Source organism: Pinus tabuliformis, chromosome J (assembly GCF_031772625.1).
Source record: "Pinus tabuliformis cultivar Carrire ecotype Pingquan chromosome J, CPIR1, whole genome shotgun sequence".
Classification (NCBI taxonomy): Eukaryota; Viridiplantae; Streptophyta; class Pinopsida; order Pinales; family Pinaceae; genus Pinus; species Pinus tabuliformis.
In genome coordinates, this window is record NC_142295.1 from 412,794,922 (window position 1) to 412,812,065 (window position 17,144).

Below are 17,144 nucleotides of genomic sequence, written 5' to 3' on the forward strand. Positions count from 1 at the left end.
AACCTTATTTAATCCCTTAGGATTTATTTCAATAGAACCATATCTCCAATAAAGAGAAGGACTAAAAAAAAGGCTCTTGAGTCTAACAATCCTTCCATTAACCCTGATTATCCTATGGTTAGGAATATTTTTGGTGATAATACTACCCCTAGCATAACTATGGATAGACCATGGATTATTGTTGCCTTCAAGCCTTTGGGTTTGAGTAGCCACCCTAATACTTCTCATCCTTTACCTGATAAATATCATGAGTGGATACCTAGATTCAATGGCATTGATGCTATCACTATTGAAAAACGTATACGTGATTTCCATTGGGCAATGAGTGTTAAGCTTAGAATGGAAGAAGATATTGTGATGATGCTATTTTACCTCACATTTGATGGAAATGCTCGAGATCGCTATCTTAGTTTGCCTCAAGGTGGCATTCCTAATTGGGATACATTTCATGATGCATTCAAGAAGAGATAGGCTTTGACATTAGATGTAGGTCTTATCCTTGAGGAATTCCTTACAACCACACAAATTGAGAAAGAAACTTTGAAGGAATTCACTCAAAGATTTGATAACGTCCTTAGAGAGATCCCTAATATATTGATACCTTTTGATGATGGTATTCTTGATAGATATGTTAGATCTCTCCATGGACATTTGACCTATTCCCTTAGGGATAAGAAACCCAAGGAATTAGTAGAGGCTAAGAAGATCATTGTTGAAGTTGAGTAGAATTTGAATGCTTCAAAAATTGACCGTTTAACTATCCTAGGGTTAGGATTGATCCTAAGACCAAATCGAGCTCTTAAGTTGATCCAGTCATGCAATAATTTTCTCAAAAGTTTGAAAATCTCACTAGTGAGTTTATCCAAGGTCAAAAGACACTAATGAACAAAATCTTCATGATAGAGGGAAAAGGGATCTTGGCCTAGTTTTCCTCCTAAAGCTCAATTCATTAAGGACAAGTCCATTAATAGAAAGACTACTGAGGGAGGCCATACCACTCAACAAAGTGTTCCAAACACCCTTGCCCCAATCAACTTGGTTGGAAAAGAAGAGTCCCATTGATGCCAACCTTCTCAAGAGCCTCAAGGATATAGTCCTTATAATCAAGAAAATGAGGATGAAAATCCTGAGCACTTGAATATAGTAAATTCTAGTGCTCCTTTCAATATCTTGCTTGGGGACACCTATTTTCTCCTAGAGCCCAACCAATTCCATACTTCTACCAATAGTGATCAAGCTGAACCTGTGCTAGCAACTAAAAATAGTGGAAGATTTAAGGGTCTCCAATATTCTAGAACAAACAACGATCAATCCCAAGCAAGTGCTAGCTCAAGTAATCCATCTCAAGGGAAGGAAAATTCCCAAGTGCAACCTCAAAATAAACTTAAGTAAAAACATAAAAATAATGATATTGTAGTAGATGTTGACATGACTAATATTTTGGACAAGGTGAATATGCAAGTCCCCCTTATAGATATGACTAAGCTTCCTCCCCAAAGGAAGCAAATAAGGAAGCCTTTGGGTTTTGAATATAAGCCCGATGACACTCCCGTCATTTTGCAGAATATGGCCTTTGATAAGAAAAATGAAGGCCATGAGCCCTTTTTATTGTCCCTAGTGATTAATATTATAATACGGCATAATTGCATGATTGTTTCATGTGCCTTTGCTAATGTCATGCCATTAAAGGTCATGCATCAATTAGAAATGAACATCACAAGGCTATATGAGAATGTTTGTGGTTTTGACTCTAATTCTATTCTTGTGCATGGTCTCATTAAGTATTTGAAGACATCTTTGGAAATGAACAAGGACATTACTGTATTAATGGATATTGTAGTCATTGATGTGCCAGATGCCTAGGGAATTTTATTATAAAGAAAATGGTGTGCTTCAATAGGTGGACAATTGAAAATGGATCTTTCTTATGCCCATCATCTTCTTCTGCTCCACCATCCACTGTTGAGCATGCTTCTTCTTCTATTTTTGACAAGGATTATGATGATAAGGATGAAGATTGATGACTATTAGTTGTTATTGTTTACTTTGTACTAGATTGAGCTCATGTTTTATTTCTATATGTGTTCATTGTCCACAGTGTGATACTTGTTGATGTAACATTGTACTTGCAGCCTCATATATAAAGGTTGATTTTGGATATATATATTTATAATAAACCTCGTTTATCAAGGTTGTTTTTGGATATTACTACTTTAATTATGTGATCATTCATGAGTAAATGTGATGTTAGTATGTTTCATCATCATGTATAATTGATAGACTTATAGTTTATGCAATGACATTTGACAATATAATCACAATGTAATAATGTATCATGTATGATTTATGATTGCACATAACATTTCTTAAATGTCCTAACACACACACACACACACATATATATATATATATATATATATATATATATCGCATTTCTCCATTTCCAAAATTTGGGGGGTCACGTTTCACACCCGTACCCATTTCGGAAACTCGTACCTGTTTCCCCATATCATGCAACTTAGTCCAAATGAAACAAGTTGTTTACAAATGTCAACAATGTGTATGGGAAGTGACTCAAGTTTGTTATTAAGAAACACATCTTTGAAAGTTTCAATATATGTTGCTTTGCAAGAATTAAACTAAATTAAGTTTAATTAACTATCTAACTATACCACATGGTTAATGAAAACAACATGTTGGAGTTATAAATGTGATTAAGATTGGGCATGGGGAAATGGTTAGGAACATTTAAACTAACGATTAGGATCAAAGATAATACAAGGGAACTTTTTAGCAAGGAAGATTCATCAAAAGAACTTAGTTAATTTTCAATCTAAGAATATTCGCTAATTCTTCTTTAATTCAATATTTATGTGTGAAGCAAACTCCTCCCTTACAAGATATCTCTTTGACATGTAATCGTTTACCTCTAGGTATGTTGACATGGAAAACTCCTAGGCTATAACATTCTTTGGGACTGATCTTGTAAACAACCGGGAAAAAATAATAACAAGAAAGTTTGAAACTGGAACTTTTCCTTTCTTTCCCTCAGTTCTTGTGTGCTAATAAATTAGACACATTTCTAAAAAATGAGTACTCTCTTGTTAAGTTTCTGTGTTCCAAATAAATCTAAATTTGGACCATTATAAAATGAGTTTCTTAAGAAAAATAATAAAATAATGGAATAAGAGTTATGAATTTTTAAAGGGAAAAAGAAAAAATTAAAAAAAAATAAAAATAATTGTATTTTTACTTATCTCTTTATAGGTTTACTCACACGTCAAGTGTAGGAACTATTGGATGTGGAATTTCGTTAGATGCGAAATTAAATTTCGGATTCAAGAAGTATCTACTCTTCATAATTTAGTAGATTCGCACTAAAAAAATTGAAATTTTTTGAAAAACCATGTTTTTTAATTTTGCATTCAAAGGATGCCTACAGTTGACATTTGAGTAAACCTATAAGGAGATAAATAAAAAATACAATTGAAAAAAGTAGTATTAGGAGAATTTTGAGGTCTAAAATAGGCCTCGTTTTTAAAGAAAAAGAGAGAAAACTATTTTTTCTTATTGTGTTTTCGGTTTATCCTTATACGTTTATTCAAATGTCGAGTGTAGGGACCCGTTGGATACAGAATTGAATTTCACATCCAACGAGTACCCAATTTGCATACTTTTGAGTAGATCCACACCTAAGAAAATGAAAATACATAGATAAATGTGTTTTTTCGTTGTATTTTCAATTTTTTTGGTGTGCGTTTACTCAAAAGTATTCTTAATGGGTAATCGTTGGATATGGAACTCAATTCCGTATCCGACGAGCCCTACATTCAACATTTGAGTAAACCTATAAAGAGATAATCCAAAAATACAATAAAGAAAAAAAGTTTTCAACTTTTCCTTCCTAAATATTTACCCCTAAGGATGACATCATCATCCTTAATATTATTTGTTCTCTTAAATTTAATTTTGTTAATATATTTTTTGTTTTGAGACCCATTTTTTAAATCAAAATTCTCTTAATATTTTTTTCCTTCCAAAATATTTATACATGGAGATGCCATCATCTTCTTGAATCTTATTGGTTATTTTAAATCTGATTTTGTTAATACAAGTTTTGTTTTGAGACTCATTTTTTACCTCAAAATTCCCAAAATAAATGATCCTTGAAACATCCAATCAGGTAGTGTTAGTATGCCCAATTCTCTGTTGTTTCTCCAAAAGTTTCTATTATCCTTGTTAGCTCTGCTATTACTTTCAACATTTGGAGCACCAAGTACAAGCTTGGTCGTCTGTTATGCTCAGAAGGCAGCTCGCGGCAGTCTGTTCCTTCCTTCTCCTTCACCCTCACACTCTCTTAGCCCTGCTACCCCTGTTTTCCTCCAAAACTCGTCATAAGCCCCGTTTCCGTCTAGTCCCAGTCCTAAGCGCGAAGCTCAAAACTTCCATAAGACCCGACCATATAACTTGGCGCTTTCATAACTCATCGCATTTAATCACAACCGTCGATCAATGCGTTCTGATCCAACAGTTCCCACCGCAAGTAACCTACCCCTCTGTCTCCGCACCGTCCGATCTACTCTGCCGTGATCGGACTGCATTCGCACCTCCTGCGCCCATAAGCTACCCACGTATTAACTCGCGAGCAATATGGTTTTCATCGCGTCCCATCAGCCACGCATCGCATGATGACTCGTATCGTTGGTCGTTGTACCTTTACCACTTCCCTCCAAAAAGCGGTGTGATACATACCGCTTACCACCCATTTGCCCGTCCCCGCACATCCTCCCGTGCTACTCTTCCACCCGATGGCCGTCAGATCTGTCCGCCCGATGGCCGTCAGATCTGTCCGCCCGCGATCCGACGACTCACATTTGTTGGATCTTGTTTCTGCCCGATTCCTCCCGATACTCCGTGTCAAGTGCTCTCCGCCGTCTATCTGTTTCATCCGATGGCCAATTTTTCTCTTCTGACCAGATCTTCCACCCACCATGTTGTACGTCACCTTTGATTATTCTATGCTCCTAAAGGACAAAGACGTTCATCTACCAGTGCCCGGAGTATTTCATCTTCAACTACTACATTCAAGAAATAGTATGACTGAGGGGAAAAGGACGTGCCTCGAGTAGATCAGCGCATTTAACAGTCATGAAAATTCATCCATACAACACTCCACCTGCTCGAAAAGGACAACAGAGCACCAGTGAACGTCAAATTCATTCATTAAAGCAGCAAATTACACTCAGAAGATCTATTAGACAGTTAAAGCGGTTGGTGATCAATTATGACTCCTCCACGCCTAGAGTAGCAGAGCATTTTTGTAAAGAAACTCCATGTATACCTAGAAAACAAATGTAATCAGGGTTGATGGTTGTTGTTTTGATGTAAGGTTCAACTTCTGGAGACTGTAACTGCTTTGATACTTGCAGCGTCTCGTCTTCATTTTCAGCGAATACAAGCTTCTTTTGTTGTTAATTGCTCACTTTCCACTTCTTCTTTGTTCTAGGCTATGCATGTTATGCAATTTTCATGTACTCTTGATCTTTAGCAGTAGAGGAGCTATCATCCTACCTCTCTGTTAAACTCTTGTATGTATCATTGAATGTGTTATTCAGGTTTCTGTTTACTTAATGCCAGAGAGTTGTCATCCTGTCTATGTATTAGGAAATAGATTTGCAGACCTCTTTACTGGTTGCAGCTGGCCATCACATGGTCTTGTGCATCTGCTGGTGTGGTCAGTATTCTCCATATTCACTTAATCCTTGAACTGTGAGTGATTGGTGGTCTAAAGCCTTGTAGTCTGGGGGTTTTCACGCATGCCTGGGGTTAAGCATAGTAGAAGTGGTTATCTGGCTTGAACAAGCATCATTCCTTCCATTCATCCACCCATTTCCAACATTTTTGTTGAGTTTCGTAATGTTCCCGAGCATCTCTGAGATACAACCTAGGAGAGTTTCTTGGGGTGATAACATTAATTGGCGCCATTGCCGAGGAGAGGAGATTGAAACTCAGCTTCCCTGGGAAAACGACACAGTTCCAGATTTTGATGATAGACAAAGTCTGGGCACATTTCTGGTTGTAATCATATATTTGGCGACTCCACTGGAGGAATACAAACCTTTGGCGACTCCACATTGAAGTTTTGGCTCAGTTTGTGAGGCATACTTGAAGAAATCCTCAGAAAGCACCAACTGACCCAGTGCCTAACCCTGAAAAAATCGTTAAGTCGAAGAAAACATCACAGAAAGGAGCATCAGGTTCAGGTAAGCCTAACAAATCCTATGTGTCTCTGCAAGAGAAGGTTATAGTTGAGAATATACAATTCGAAGATATAGAACCTAGTCTCGCTAGTGAGAAAATTCCTTCAGAGATTCATACAGCTCCTGGTTCATTTAGTTCCCATTTGTATCTAAGTCCAAAGAAAGCATCCCATACAGTCCATAACATCCCCTTGTCTCTGTCATCCATTGCATTGTTCTATACTACTCAATCTGCCAGTATCCTTCCACATACTCCAATCATGGCAGGCCAGCAAGAACCTACGAAGATGGAAAGAATCATTGCCGCTAGGTATGGACCCCTGGTCTTGCCTGTTCCTTTGAATGCCATGCCTGCAGGAGAGTATCAGAAATATATGCCCAAGTTTACTAGTACAGAGGGAGTAACAGCAGAAGAACACCTTGAGTCTTTTTACAGTTATGCTGATAACTTAGACATTAGTGAAAATGATGTGTGGATGAGAGTTTTTGTCTAGAGCCTTGATGGAGAGGCTAGAAAGTGGTTCAGAGATTTTCCCCATGGATTTATTGTTGATATTGAAGCCTTAGATGAAGCATTTTTTAAGCACTGGGGAGACAAAAAATACTTGCTATACTATCATACGGGTTTGGAAACCTGAAGAGGGAAAATGGGGAATCCTTGCCTGATTTTAATAAAATATTCAACCGTATGTATAGTAAGATACTAGCTGAGGTAAAGCCTACCCCCACTTCTGCCAAATTTGCCTACGCCAATGCCTTTGACTCTAATTTCTATTTGTTGCTGAGAGAAAGAAGATGTGATACCCTAGTTGAAATGCAGGATGCAACACTAGAGGTAGAATCTAAAATTATGGCTGCAGAAAAGCTGAAAAGTCACGCTGATAGAAGGAGGCAGAGAGGTGAGGCTTCTTCTTCCTCTGCTTCATATTCAGAGCCCAAATTAGACAAAATGACTAGGATGATCGAGTCATTGGTTGCTGAAGTATCTAAGCTGAAGGTTGAACAGAACTCAGGAAAGACAAGGTTTCCAAACACATTTTCTCCAAGAAACCCAAATCCATTCAAAAGAGCAAATGAGCAAATGAAAATCATTCAGAAGGGTAAAGAAACCAATGAGGATCAAAGAGTTAAAGCCCCTTTCCAAAATGTAGTCATGGAGGAGGAACAAATTGAAGATGAGGATGAAATTCACTGTATGGAAGATAAAGGCAGTGCTGCCTTTTTAACATTGGCTGCATACGAAGAATCTTTGCTGCAAGAACATGACAGTCAAAGGTGGGATAGAGAGGCTATTCTACAAACTAAGGAGCAGCAAAGATATAATCTGAGGTCAAATGCAAATAATGCCAAGGAGAATCCTGCGCAGAGCGCTACCGTCCAAATAGAATCACAGAATATCAAACAGAGAAGACCAACAGTTGATCCAGTCATCCTCAAAGCACCAGTTCAAGAGGTAAGAGGTTCTGACAAATTACCTGCCTCTTTCAGCTTTGAATCATAAGTCCAAAAGTTAAAAATATTTGTGCCTCTGATAGAGTTGGTAAAGAGTGAAGTGTTTAGAAAGCCTATCCTTGAAGCTCTTGAGCTGAAAACCATACAAACCTCCACTGACTCTTTCAATTTGCAAGATGATAGGCCTGCAGTCGTGCTTAGCCTAATGACCGAACCTGCTAATGATAATTCTCCATCATTTTATGTCTCCTTGACCATTCATGACAAAATCCTCCACAACTGCCTGCTAGATACAGGAGCCAGCTACAACTTGATGCCTAAAGCTGTCATGGAAGAGTTAGGCCTTGACATCACCAGACCATATCATGATTTATTCTCATTTGATTCAAGAAAGTTGAAATGTCTGGGGTTGATTAAATATTTAGTCATTACCCTAACTCAGCTGCCCATGAAGAGTATGATGATGGATATTGTGGTAGCAGATGTCCCTCCCAAATTTAGCATGTTGTTGTCAAGAGGATGGATTAAGAGATTAGTTGGGACATTGCAGAATGACCTATCTTATGCCACTATCCCAGTTTTTTGAGGAGAAAGCAGGAGATTATACAGAGAAGCACAACTAGCATATATCATCAGTGATGAGAGGAACCCTTCCAATCATCCCATTTATGCTGTGGACACAGATTTTGGAGCATGTATTCTCCAAATTGAAGAATCTCATAAGGCCTCATTGCAGCTCAAGAAACCAATAATTCAGGCCAAGGAAGAGCAAGGAAGTCAGGTTTGGGAGATGTTCTTTGATGGAGCATGTTCCAGGGAGACTGCAAGAGCAGGGGTGGTGTTGATATCTCCAAAACAAGAAAGCACGCATCTGTCTTTTAAGTTGGCTTTCCAAGTCACGAACAATATAGAAGAGTATGAGGCTCTGATATTGGGCCTTAACGCAACTAAAGACAGAGGAATCGGAAGCATAAAGTTGTTTGGAGATGCTGATCTATCATTCAGCAAGTAAACAAAACATTTCAAGCAAAGCACCCAAGGCTGAAAGCATACAGAGATGAGGTACGGAGACTCAAACATTCTTTTGATAGTTTTTGTATCTCATATATCCCTAGAGCCAAAAATCAGCTTGTTGATTCCCTTGGTGTGTCTGCTAGCATGTTCATACCTCCCATGCCTCTCAGACTAGTTTATGAAGTCCAAATGAAATATAGACCATCCTTGCCTGATAATGTCCACCATTGGAAGGTTTTTGATGATGATCATGAAGTCAATAGGTTCTTGCAAGTCATTGATGAATTTTCTGAAATGCAAATTGACCAAGAAAATGAAGCCTTGCAAGAAAGCCCCCAATTCCAGCTTAGAAATAAAATCAACAAAGATAGTATTGTCCAGCTTCCCAACAATCATATACCTAAGGGTTTAATTCCTCTAGAAAGGTTGTTTGACCAGAATGATGTGCCCTATAAAGCTGCCCAAAATGAAGATCAGTTTGTAGTCTGTAAGCATGATATAGGGAGTCCACGTCAACCTAGATTCATAAATCTGTCCATGCATCTATCTGCTGACTAGAGTTCTGAATACTACAATCTAATGAAGCAATTTGCTGATGTCTTTGCCTGGGAATATAGTGACCTGAAAACATATGATAAGAAGATCATCCAGCATAAAATCCCTTTAGAGAAAGACACCATACCTTTCAAACAGAAGCTGAGACCAATTAATCCTTTGCTCCTTCCTCTGATTGAAACGGAAATCAAAAAATTGCTGGCTTCCAAAATCATAGTCCCTCTTAGATATTCAAAATGGGTAGCCAATTTGGTTGTGGTGAGGAAGAAAAGTGGAGAAATCAGACTCTGTGTTGATTTCAGAAACTTAAACAAGTGCTCAAAGAAAGATAATTATCCCCTACCCAAGATGGAGCATTTGCTGCAAAAAGTCTCAGGAGCCAAAGTGATGTCTTTCCTAGATGGATTTTCAGGATATAATCAGGTTGTTGTACATCCAGATGATTAAGAGAAGACTGCATTCACCACTCCTTGGGGCACTTTTATGTATTCCAAGATGCCTTTTGGGTTGATGAATGTTGGAGCCACCTTTCAGAGAGCTATGGATATAGCATTTGTGGGAGAGAAGGATAAGTTTGTCCTTATCTACCTTGATGATATAACAGTATACTCCAGCAGCCATCAAGACCATTTGCAACATTTGAGGAAAATGTTCTTGAAATGCAGAAGGTTTGGGATTTCAGTCAATCCTAAAAAATCACAGTTTGCTTTAGAAGAAGGTAAGCTGTTGGGACATATTGTTTCTGTTGCAGGTGTCCAAATTGAACCAGAAAGAGTAAAAGCAGTACAGACCCTGTCTGTCCCAAGATCAAAGAAGGAAATCCAGTCCTTTCTAGGCAAGATTAATTTTGTGAGGAGGTTTATACCAAATTTTGCAGAACTTGTGAAGCATATTACCTCCATGTTAAAGAAGGGGTCGGAAATCAAATGCACTGATGCAGCAAGAAAATCCTTTGAGTCCATTAAGAAAGCTATTATGGAAACTCCCACTTTAAGCAGTGCAGATTATAGCAAGAAGTTCCATATATTTTCTTTTGCCTCTAATGACACCCTTGCAGCAGTTTTATTGCAAGCAGATGAAGAAGGCTCAAAGCATCCGGTGGCATTTTCAGCAAAACCTTAAGGGATGCTGAGCTGAGGTACGATATTATTGAGAAACAAGCATATGCTCTCATCAAGTCTTTGAAAGCTTTCAGAGTTTATATTTTGCATTCCAAGATAATTGCATATGTACCCTTTGCTGAAATAAAAGATGTCTTAACACAACCTGATGCTGATGGGAGAAGGGCTAAATGGATTGCAAAGATGATTGAATTTAATATAGAACTGAAGCCCACCAATCTTGTCAGAGGTCAGGGTCTTGCCAGACTATTAGCAGAAGAAAATTGCAGAACATTAGACATAAATCTCATGTGCTCAAGCTCGGAAAATGGTCAAACAAAAGAAGAGGAAGTAGTTGAACCAGGAGAAAGGCAGTCATTAGCAGAAAATCTAGCTTCTTGTGATTGGTACTTTGCAATAGCTAAATTCTTGTTGAAGCTAGAAGTTCCTCCAGGCTTAAGCACAAGTCAAGCCAGAACTATTAAGCTTAGGGCAGCAAAATATTGCATCCGTGAAAATCTGCTCTATTGGAGGGATCCCTCTGGAATGATTTTAAGGTGTCTGGACAAAGAACAATCAGTGGAGGTTATGCAGCAATTTCATTCCAGCATGTGTGGGGGACACCATTATTGGAAAACCACTGCCCATAAGATCCTCAGAGTTGGGTACTATTGGCCCACCTTATTTTCTAATGTCTTCTCATTCGTGAAATCTTGTGACAGGTGCCAAAGATTTGAAGGGAAACAGCAATTGAAGTCCCTGCCCCTAAAACCAATATATGCAAAAGGACCTTTTCAACAGTGGAGCTTGGATTTTATTAGAGAGATCAATCCACATTCTAGTGGCCAACACAGATGGATCCTAGTAGCCACTGATTATTTCAGTAAGTGGATTGAAGCAATCCCGACCAGAAAGGCTAATCATAATGTGGTCATGAAGTTTTTGACAGAACATATCTTTACCAGATTTGGTTGTCCACATAAATTAGTCACAGAAAATGCAGCAGCCTTCAGGGCAAAAGAATTGGTGGAAATGTGTGATTCAATGGGCATTAAACTGGTTCATTCCACCTCATATTATCCTCAATGAAATGGTCTAGCAGAATCTTCAAACAAGAGCCTGATAAGGATAATCAAAAAGCTGTTGGAGGACAACAAAAAGAATTGGAATTCTAAGCTCAAGTATGCATTGTGGGCTGACAGAGTGACCATTAAGAAATCTATAGGGAGTTCTCCATTCAGGCTAGTTTATGGCACTGAGGCCGTGTTCCCAATTCATTTCACTCTCCTTGTGGCAAAGTTCCTGCAACAAGAACATAATGAGGAAGAATACATGGCAAAAAGGATCACTGATTTAGCAGAGGTACACCAAATCAGATAACAGCTGGTTGAAAAGTCTACAACACATCAGAAAAAGATCAAGGAATCCTTTGACAAAAGGACAAAATCAAATAATTTTCAGGTTGGAAATTTGGTTCTGAAGTGGGATGCACTAAAAGAAAAGAAAGGCAACCATGGAAAGTTTAATGCTTTCTAGACAGGGCCTTTTATCATTTCTCAGACTCAAGGGAACAACACCTTCATGCTGAAAAGCATGGGAGGAGAAGTAGTTTTTGATGACCCAGTGAATGGGCGTTTTCTGAAGATTTATGTTGTTTAAGGTCTTTGGCCTTAAAATTGTAAATATGTTGTTTTATCAGTGTTAGTGTAAGTTCAGCTAGACTCCATGCACAATGAAACACTAGGAAGTTTTGCTAATTTGTTTTTCACAGGAAAGGCATTGATCTGCAAGTTCTTGAGACCCCACAGGGGGGATCTCATCCCCAGAAGGAGCCAGTGTTAGCTCTGCTATTACTTTTAGCATTTGGAGGACCAAGTACAAGCTTGGCCGTGTGTTATGCTCAGAAGGCAGCTCGCGGCAGTCTGTTCCTTCCTTCTCCTTCATCCTCCTTACACTCTCTTAGCCCCACTACCCGTGTTTTCCTCCAAAACTCGTCGTAAACCCCATTTCAGTCTAGTCCCAGTCCTAAGCGCGAAACTCAAAACTTCCATAAGACCCGACCATATAACTTGGCGCTTTCATAACTCATCGCATTTAATCGCAACCGTCGATCAATGCGTTCTGATCCAACAGTTCCCACCGCAAGTAACCTACCCCTTTGTCTCCGCACCGTTCGATCTACTCTGTCGCGATCGGACAGAATTTGCACCTCCCGCGCCCATAAGCTGCCCGCACATTACCCCATTAATATTGTAGTTGCATCCCTTATTAATATTGTTGTGCCCTTGTTATCCCCATATTGTTATTGCTGTGCCCCATAGAATGCCTCTATTGTTATTTTTGTGGCTTTATATTATTATTGTTAGGTCGGCTGGGTTATATTGCGACTCCTTAGACTCCTATATATAGAAAGGAGTTTTTGTCATTTGAATCATCCAAGAATTGTTCATTTATGTAATGTAAAGGAGGTTTCCCCCTCGAAGAGGCTGAATTCTAAGGCGTTGATCTATCTTTTCTATCTTTTCTTGAGCTGGTTTCATAACATTTGGTATCAGAGCGTGACATTTTTTGCACTTGTTCTTGTAATTTTGATATATCATGTAGCATTTCTTCCTCTTCTTCATGAGTCATGCTAGGGATTTCAGGTTGCTTACTAGTTGTTTGCATTTTCTTTCCTCGGGGCATTCATTACTGATAATAATGCTCTACTATGCCCTTTTAATTCCTTCAAAATAAATTTTCAAACCAATCTTAAGCAAAAATTTAAAAGAATCTACACACCTTTTTTCACTTTGTAGGAGCTCGATATTGCCTCTGATGTATCTCTGTAATTTTGGATCATCCAGTTCTGAAATTGTGATCTGTAGTAGCCCTCTATGTCCTCTTTCCAATGCCTTCAGTCTGATCCCAATTGGATTCTCCGAGGAAGAGTTATGTCAAATCTCCCACAGTGACCTGATTATATACTAGTTCAGTAGAGCGAACTTGTACGACGTGCCACGTGTCCCTGTTTCGACCTTTGGCTCTGAAAATGATATACAAGAAACTACAGTCCGTCCTCTTTCTGTACCTTCTTACGAAATTTCAATCCGATGCTCAGAAAGAAAGTTATGACGATTTTCCTCAGGTCACCTGTTTGGAATATAATTCAGAAGTCTGCAAAAAGACCAACTTCCTCAGATCATATCTCCACAAATATAGCGCTAAAAGATCTTAAATTCGGTCCCGAGATTCAGTGAGATTTATTCTCAAATGGGTTTTTTTTTAATATTTTGAAACGTCGCAGAAAAAAAGTTATAGTGAAAATTCCACGAAGACCTGTTTGGAGCAGCGAAACCCTAGAATCCAAAGCTTTGATACCAAATGTTATGAAACCAGCTCAAGAAAAGATAGAAAAGATAGATCAACACCTTAGAATTCAGCCTCTTCGAGGGGGCAACCTCCTTTACATTACATAAATGAACAATTCTTGGATGATTCAAATGACAAAACTCCTTTCTGTATATAGGAGTCTAAGGAGTCGCAATATAACCCAACCAACCTAACAATAATAATATAAAGCCACAAAAATAACAATAGAGGGATTCTATGGGGCACAGTAATAACAATATGGGTATAACAGGGGCACAACAATATTAATAAGGGATGCAACTACAATATTAATGGGGTAATCACTAGTATTATAGGGACCCAACACATTAACTCGCGAGCAAGATGGTTTTCATCGCGTCCCATCAGCCACGCGTCGCACGATGACTCGTATCTCTGGCCGTTGTACCTTTACCACTTCCCTCCCAAAAGCGGTGCGATACATACTGCTTACCACCCATTTGCCTATCCCCGCGCATTATCTCCCGTGCTACTCTTCCCCCTGATGGCTGTCGGATCTGTCTGCCTGTGATCCGACGGCTCACGTTTTTTGGATCCTGTTTCTGCCCGATTCCTCCCGATACTCCATGTTAAGTGCTCTCCGCCGTCCATTTGTTTCATCCAACAGCCAATTCTGCTCTTCTGACCAGATCTTCCACCCACCATGTTGTACGTCACCTTTGATTGTTCTATGCTCCTGAAGGACGAAGAAGTTCATCTACCAGTACCCGGAGTATTTCATCTTCAACAAATGCATTCAATAAATAGTATGGTTGAGGGGAAAAGGACGTGCCTCGAGTAGATCAACACATTTAATAGTCATGAAAATTCATCCATACAACACTCCACTTGCTTGAAAAGGACAAAAAAGCACCAGTGAACGTGAAATTCATTCATTAAAGCAAAAAATTGCACTCAGAAGATCTATCAGACAGTTAAAGCGGTTGGTGGTCAATTATGACTCCTCCACACCTAGAGTAGCAGAGCATTTTGTAAAGAAACTCCATATATACCCAGAAAACAGATGTAATCAGGGTTGATGGTTGTTGTTTTGATGTAAGGCTCAACTTCTGGAGACTGTAACTGCTTTGATACCTGCAGCATCTCGTCTTCATTTTCAGCTAATACAAGCTTCTTTTGTTGTTAATTTCTCACTTTCCACTTCTTCTCTGTTCTAGGCTATGCCTGTTATGCAGTTTTCATGTACTCTTGATCTTTAGTAGTAAAGGCGTTGTCATCCTACATCTCTGTTAAACTCTTGTATGTATCATTGAAGGTGTGTTATTCAGGCTTCTGTTTACTTAATGCCAGAGAGCTATCATCATGTCTGTGTATTAGGAAATAGATTTGCAGACCTATTTACTGGTTGCAGCTGGCCATCACATGGTCTTGTTCATCTGCTGGTGTGGTTAGTGTTCTCCATATTCACTTAATCCTTGAACTGTGAGTGATTGGTGGTTTAAAGGCTTGTAGTCTGAGGGTGTTCACGCATGTTTGGGGTTAAGCATAGTATAAGTGGTTATCTAGCTTGAACAAGCATCATTCCTTCCATTCATCCACCCATTTCCAACATTTTTGTTGAGTTTCGTAATGTTCCCGGGCATCTCTAAGATACAACCTAGGAGAGTTTCTTGGGATGATAACAATCCTAACAATAACAACAAATCTGTCTCCTACAATAACGAAAATTTATTAATACCCAAAGCATCCTAGAATAGGAATTATCTCCTGCAAACCTGTTTCCTATGTCTGCTTATGTTGCAGCAATTTACAAAGCTAACTACATTTCTAGTAATATGAGCATTAAGTTGAATGAAACCAAAAAACCTGCACAGAAACAATTAAATTTGTATCGAGCATATGTATATCCATATACATTATAAATTTTCAAATACCATATATCAACTCAATTACACAGTGAAAACACACATATAGATCAGTAAAAATTACACAGTGAAAACACACATACAGATCAACAAGGTTCTTCCAACTTCCAATGAAGTCTGGTATTCCTCCAGTGAATTGATTATCAGAAGCCCATCTAGATCACAAAACCAAAAAGTGTTATCCAAATACAATCGTCTTAATATATATTTCATAGCAATTTTCCAATGCATGAAACTCATTTTGTGGTATGTACCAAGATAAGAAAAACAGACTACTACTATCGAGAATAGTAGCAATGAAAACTCACAAAATTCTCAAGCTTTTAAGATTTCGAAAGGAGGATGGTATCTCTCCACTTACTCCTGAACTATCAATGTACCTGTTTGGTAAAAATAGAGAACAAAATTTCAAATTAGGAATATTTGGAATGATTTCTAGCCATCTGTCTAATGACAAGTGTGTGACAAGCACAAGGAATAATTTGGATAAATTTTGCTTCCCTCCACTCCTGAGCATCTAACAGTAATCACAATAGAAAAATAGGAATCTGTTGGAAAGTCACTAATCATTGACGCACCAAATATAGGCATTCAAGTAACTTATATGGTCAATAACCCAATCAAGTGACTCACTTTCCAAGTAATAAGAAATATATCTTCGGAATGACAATGGCCTGATCCAGTGATCTTCATTAAAACATTTCTTATTCTTGTGAAATATATCTTAAATGGATGCCTCATTACATGTAATAGAGTTGCATTGCTTATGCCTTTGAGAGTGGACAAGGAACATTTCATTTTCCATTCATTGGATTAAGTCGATTATATCACATATAAATACAGGAATTTACAGTAAATATACCGGCAACAAATATAGAGCTTTATATAATAAACATCCTTATATAGAATGCTGGACTACTTCCATAAAATCTAAATTTGCTACCACCCAAAGCTTGTACATGGTAATTTACGATTGGATTCTATGGATTGGTGTTTTATTACATCCATAAAGCTCTAAATTTCTTCGTATTATTCTTATCGTCATGGTTATCATCTAAGGTACCTACCATAAGAAAAATCCAAAACAATGTAAAGAAGGTGGACTAGAGGAAAGTCAAATGTATATGATCATACCAGATCCGAAAGACATATAATAGAAAGGTGATAACATACGATCAAGAAAACAAGTCCATCCATTCATGGAATTTCTTATAAAAGAAAAAGTAGAGACCATAAAGCAACAAATATAAGGAATGAAGTTGTCAAAAGATAAGAACCAATTATATAATGTGAACTAAAACGATAGAAAGAAAAATGTAACTATACTCTCCCGTGACCAAATATTATTAATAGAACTCGGCTTTCGATGTGTTTGATATAATAATGGAATTCAAAAAGCATTGTGAATTTATGTTAGTAGAAATAATAGTTTAGCTAAGGTACTAACAATATAAATGAACTTATTATGCCTAAGCTAAAGTCAAGGAACCATTCATTCGTGCATGCTT

General features: G+C 38.1%; 1 protein-coding gene across 2 annotated transcripts in view; it reads right to left on the reverse strand.

The window, feature by feature from the left end:
* Window positions 1-17,144, reverse strand: part of LOC149227588 (uncharacterized) — a 121,111-nt gene that overhangs the window by 68,197 nt on the left and 35,770 nt on the right. The window contains exons 7-8 of one of the 2 annotated variants that reach the window (XM_089375534.1): window positions 15,945-16,016; window positions 15,720-15,791 (exon numbers count right to left, since the gene is read on the reverse strand). The exons of the other annotated variant lie outside the window; for it this stretch is intronic. Of the exons in view, the coding sequence (XP_089231660.1) occupies window positions 15,720-15,791; window positions 15,945-16,016 (144 nt within the window). The remainder of the gene's footprint in view (window positions 1-15,719; window positions 15,792-15,944; window positions 16,017-17,144) is intronic. 2 annotated transcript variants of the gene reach the window in all.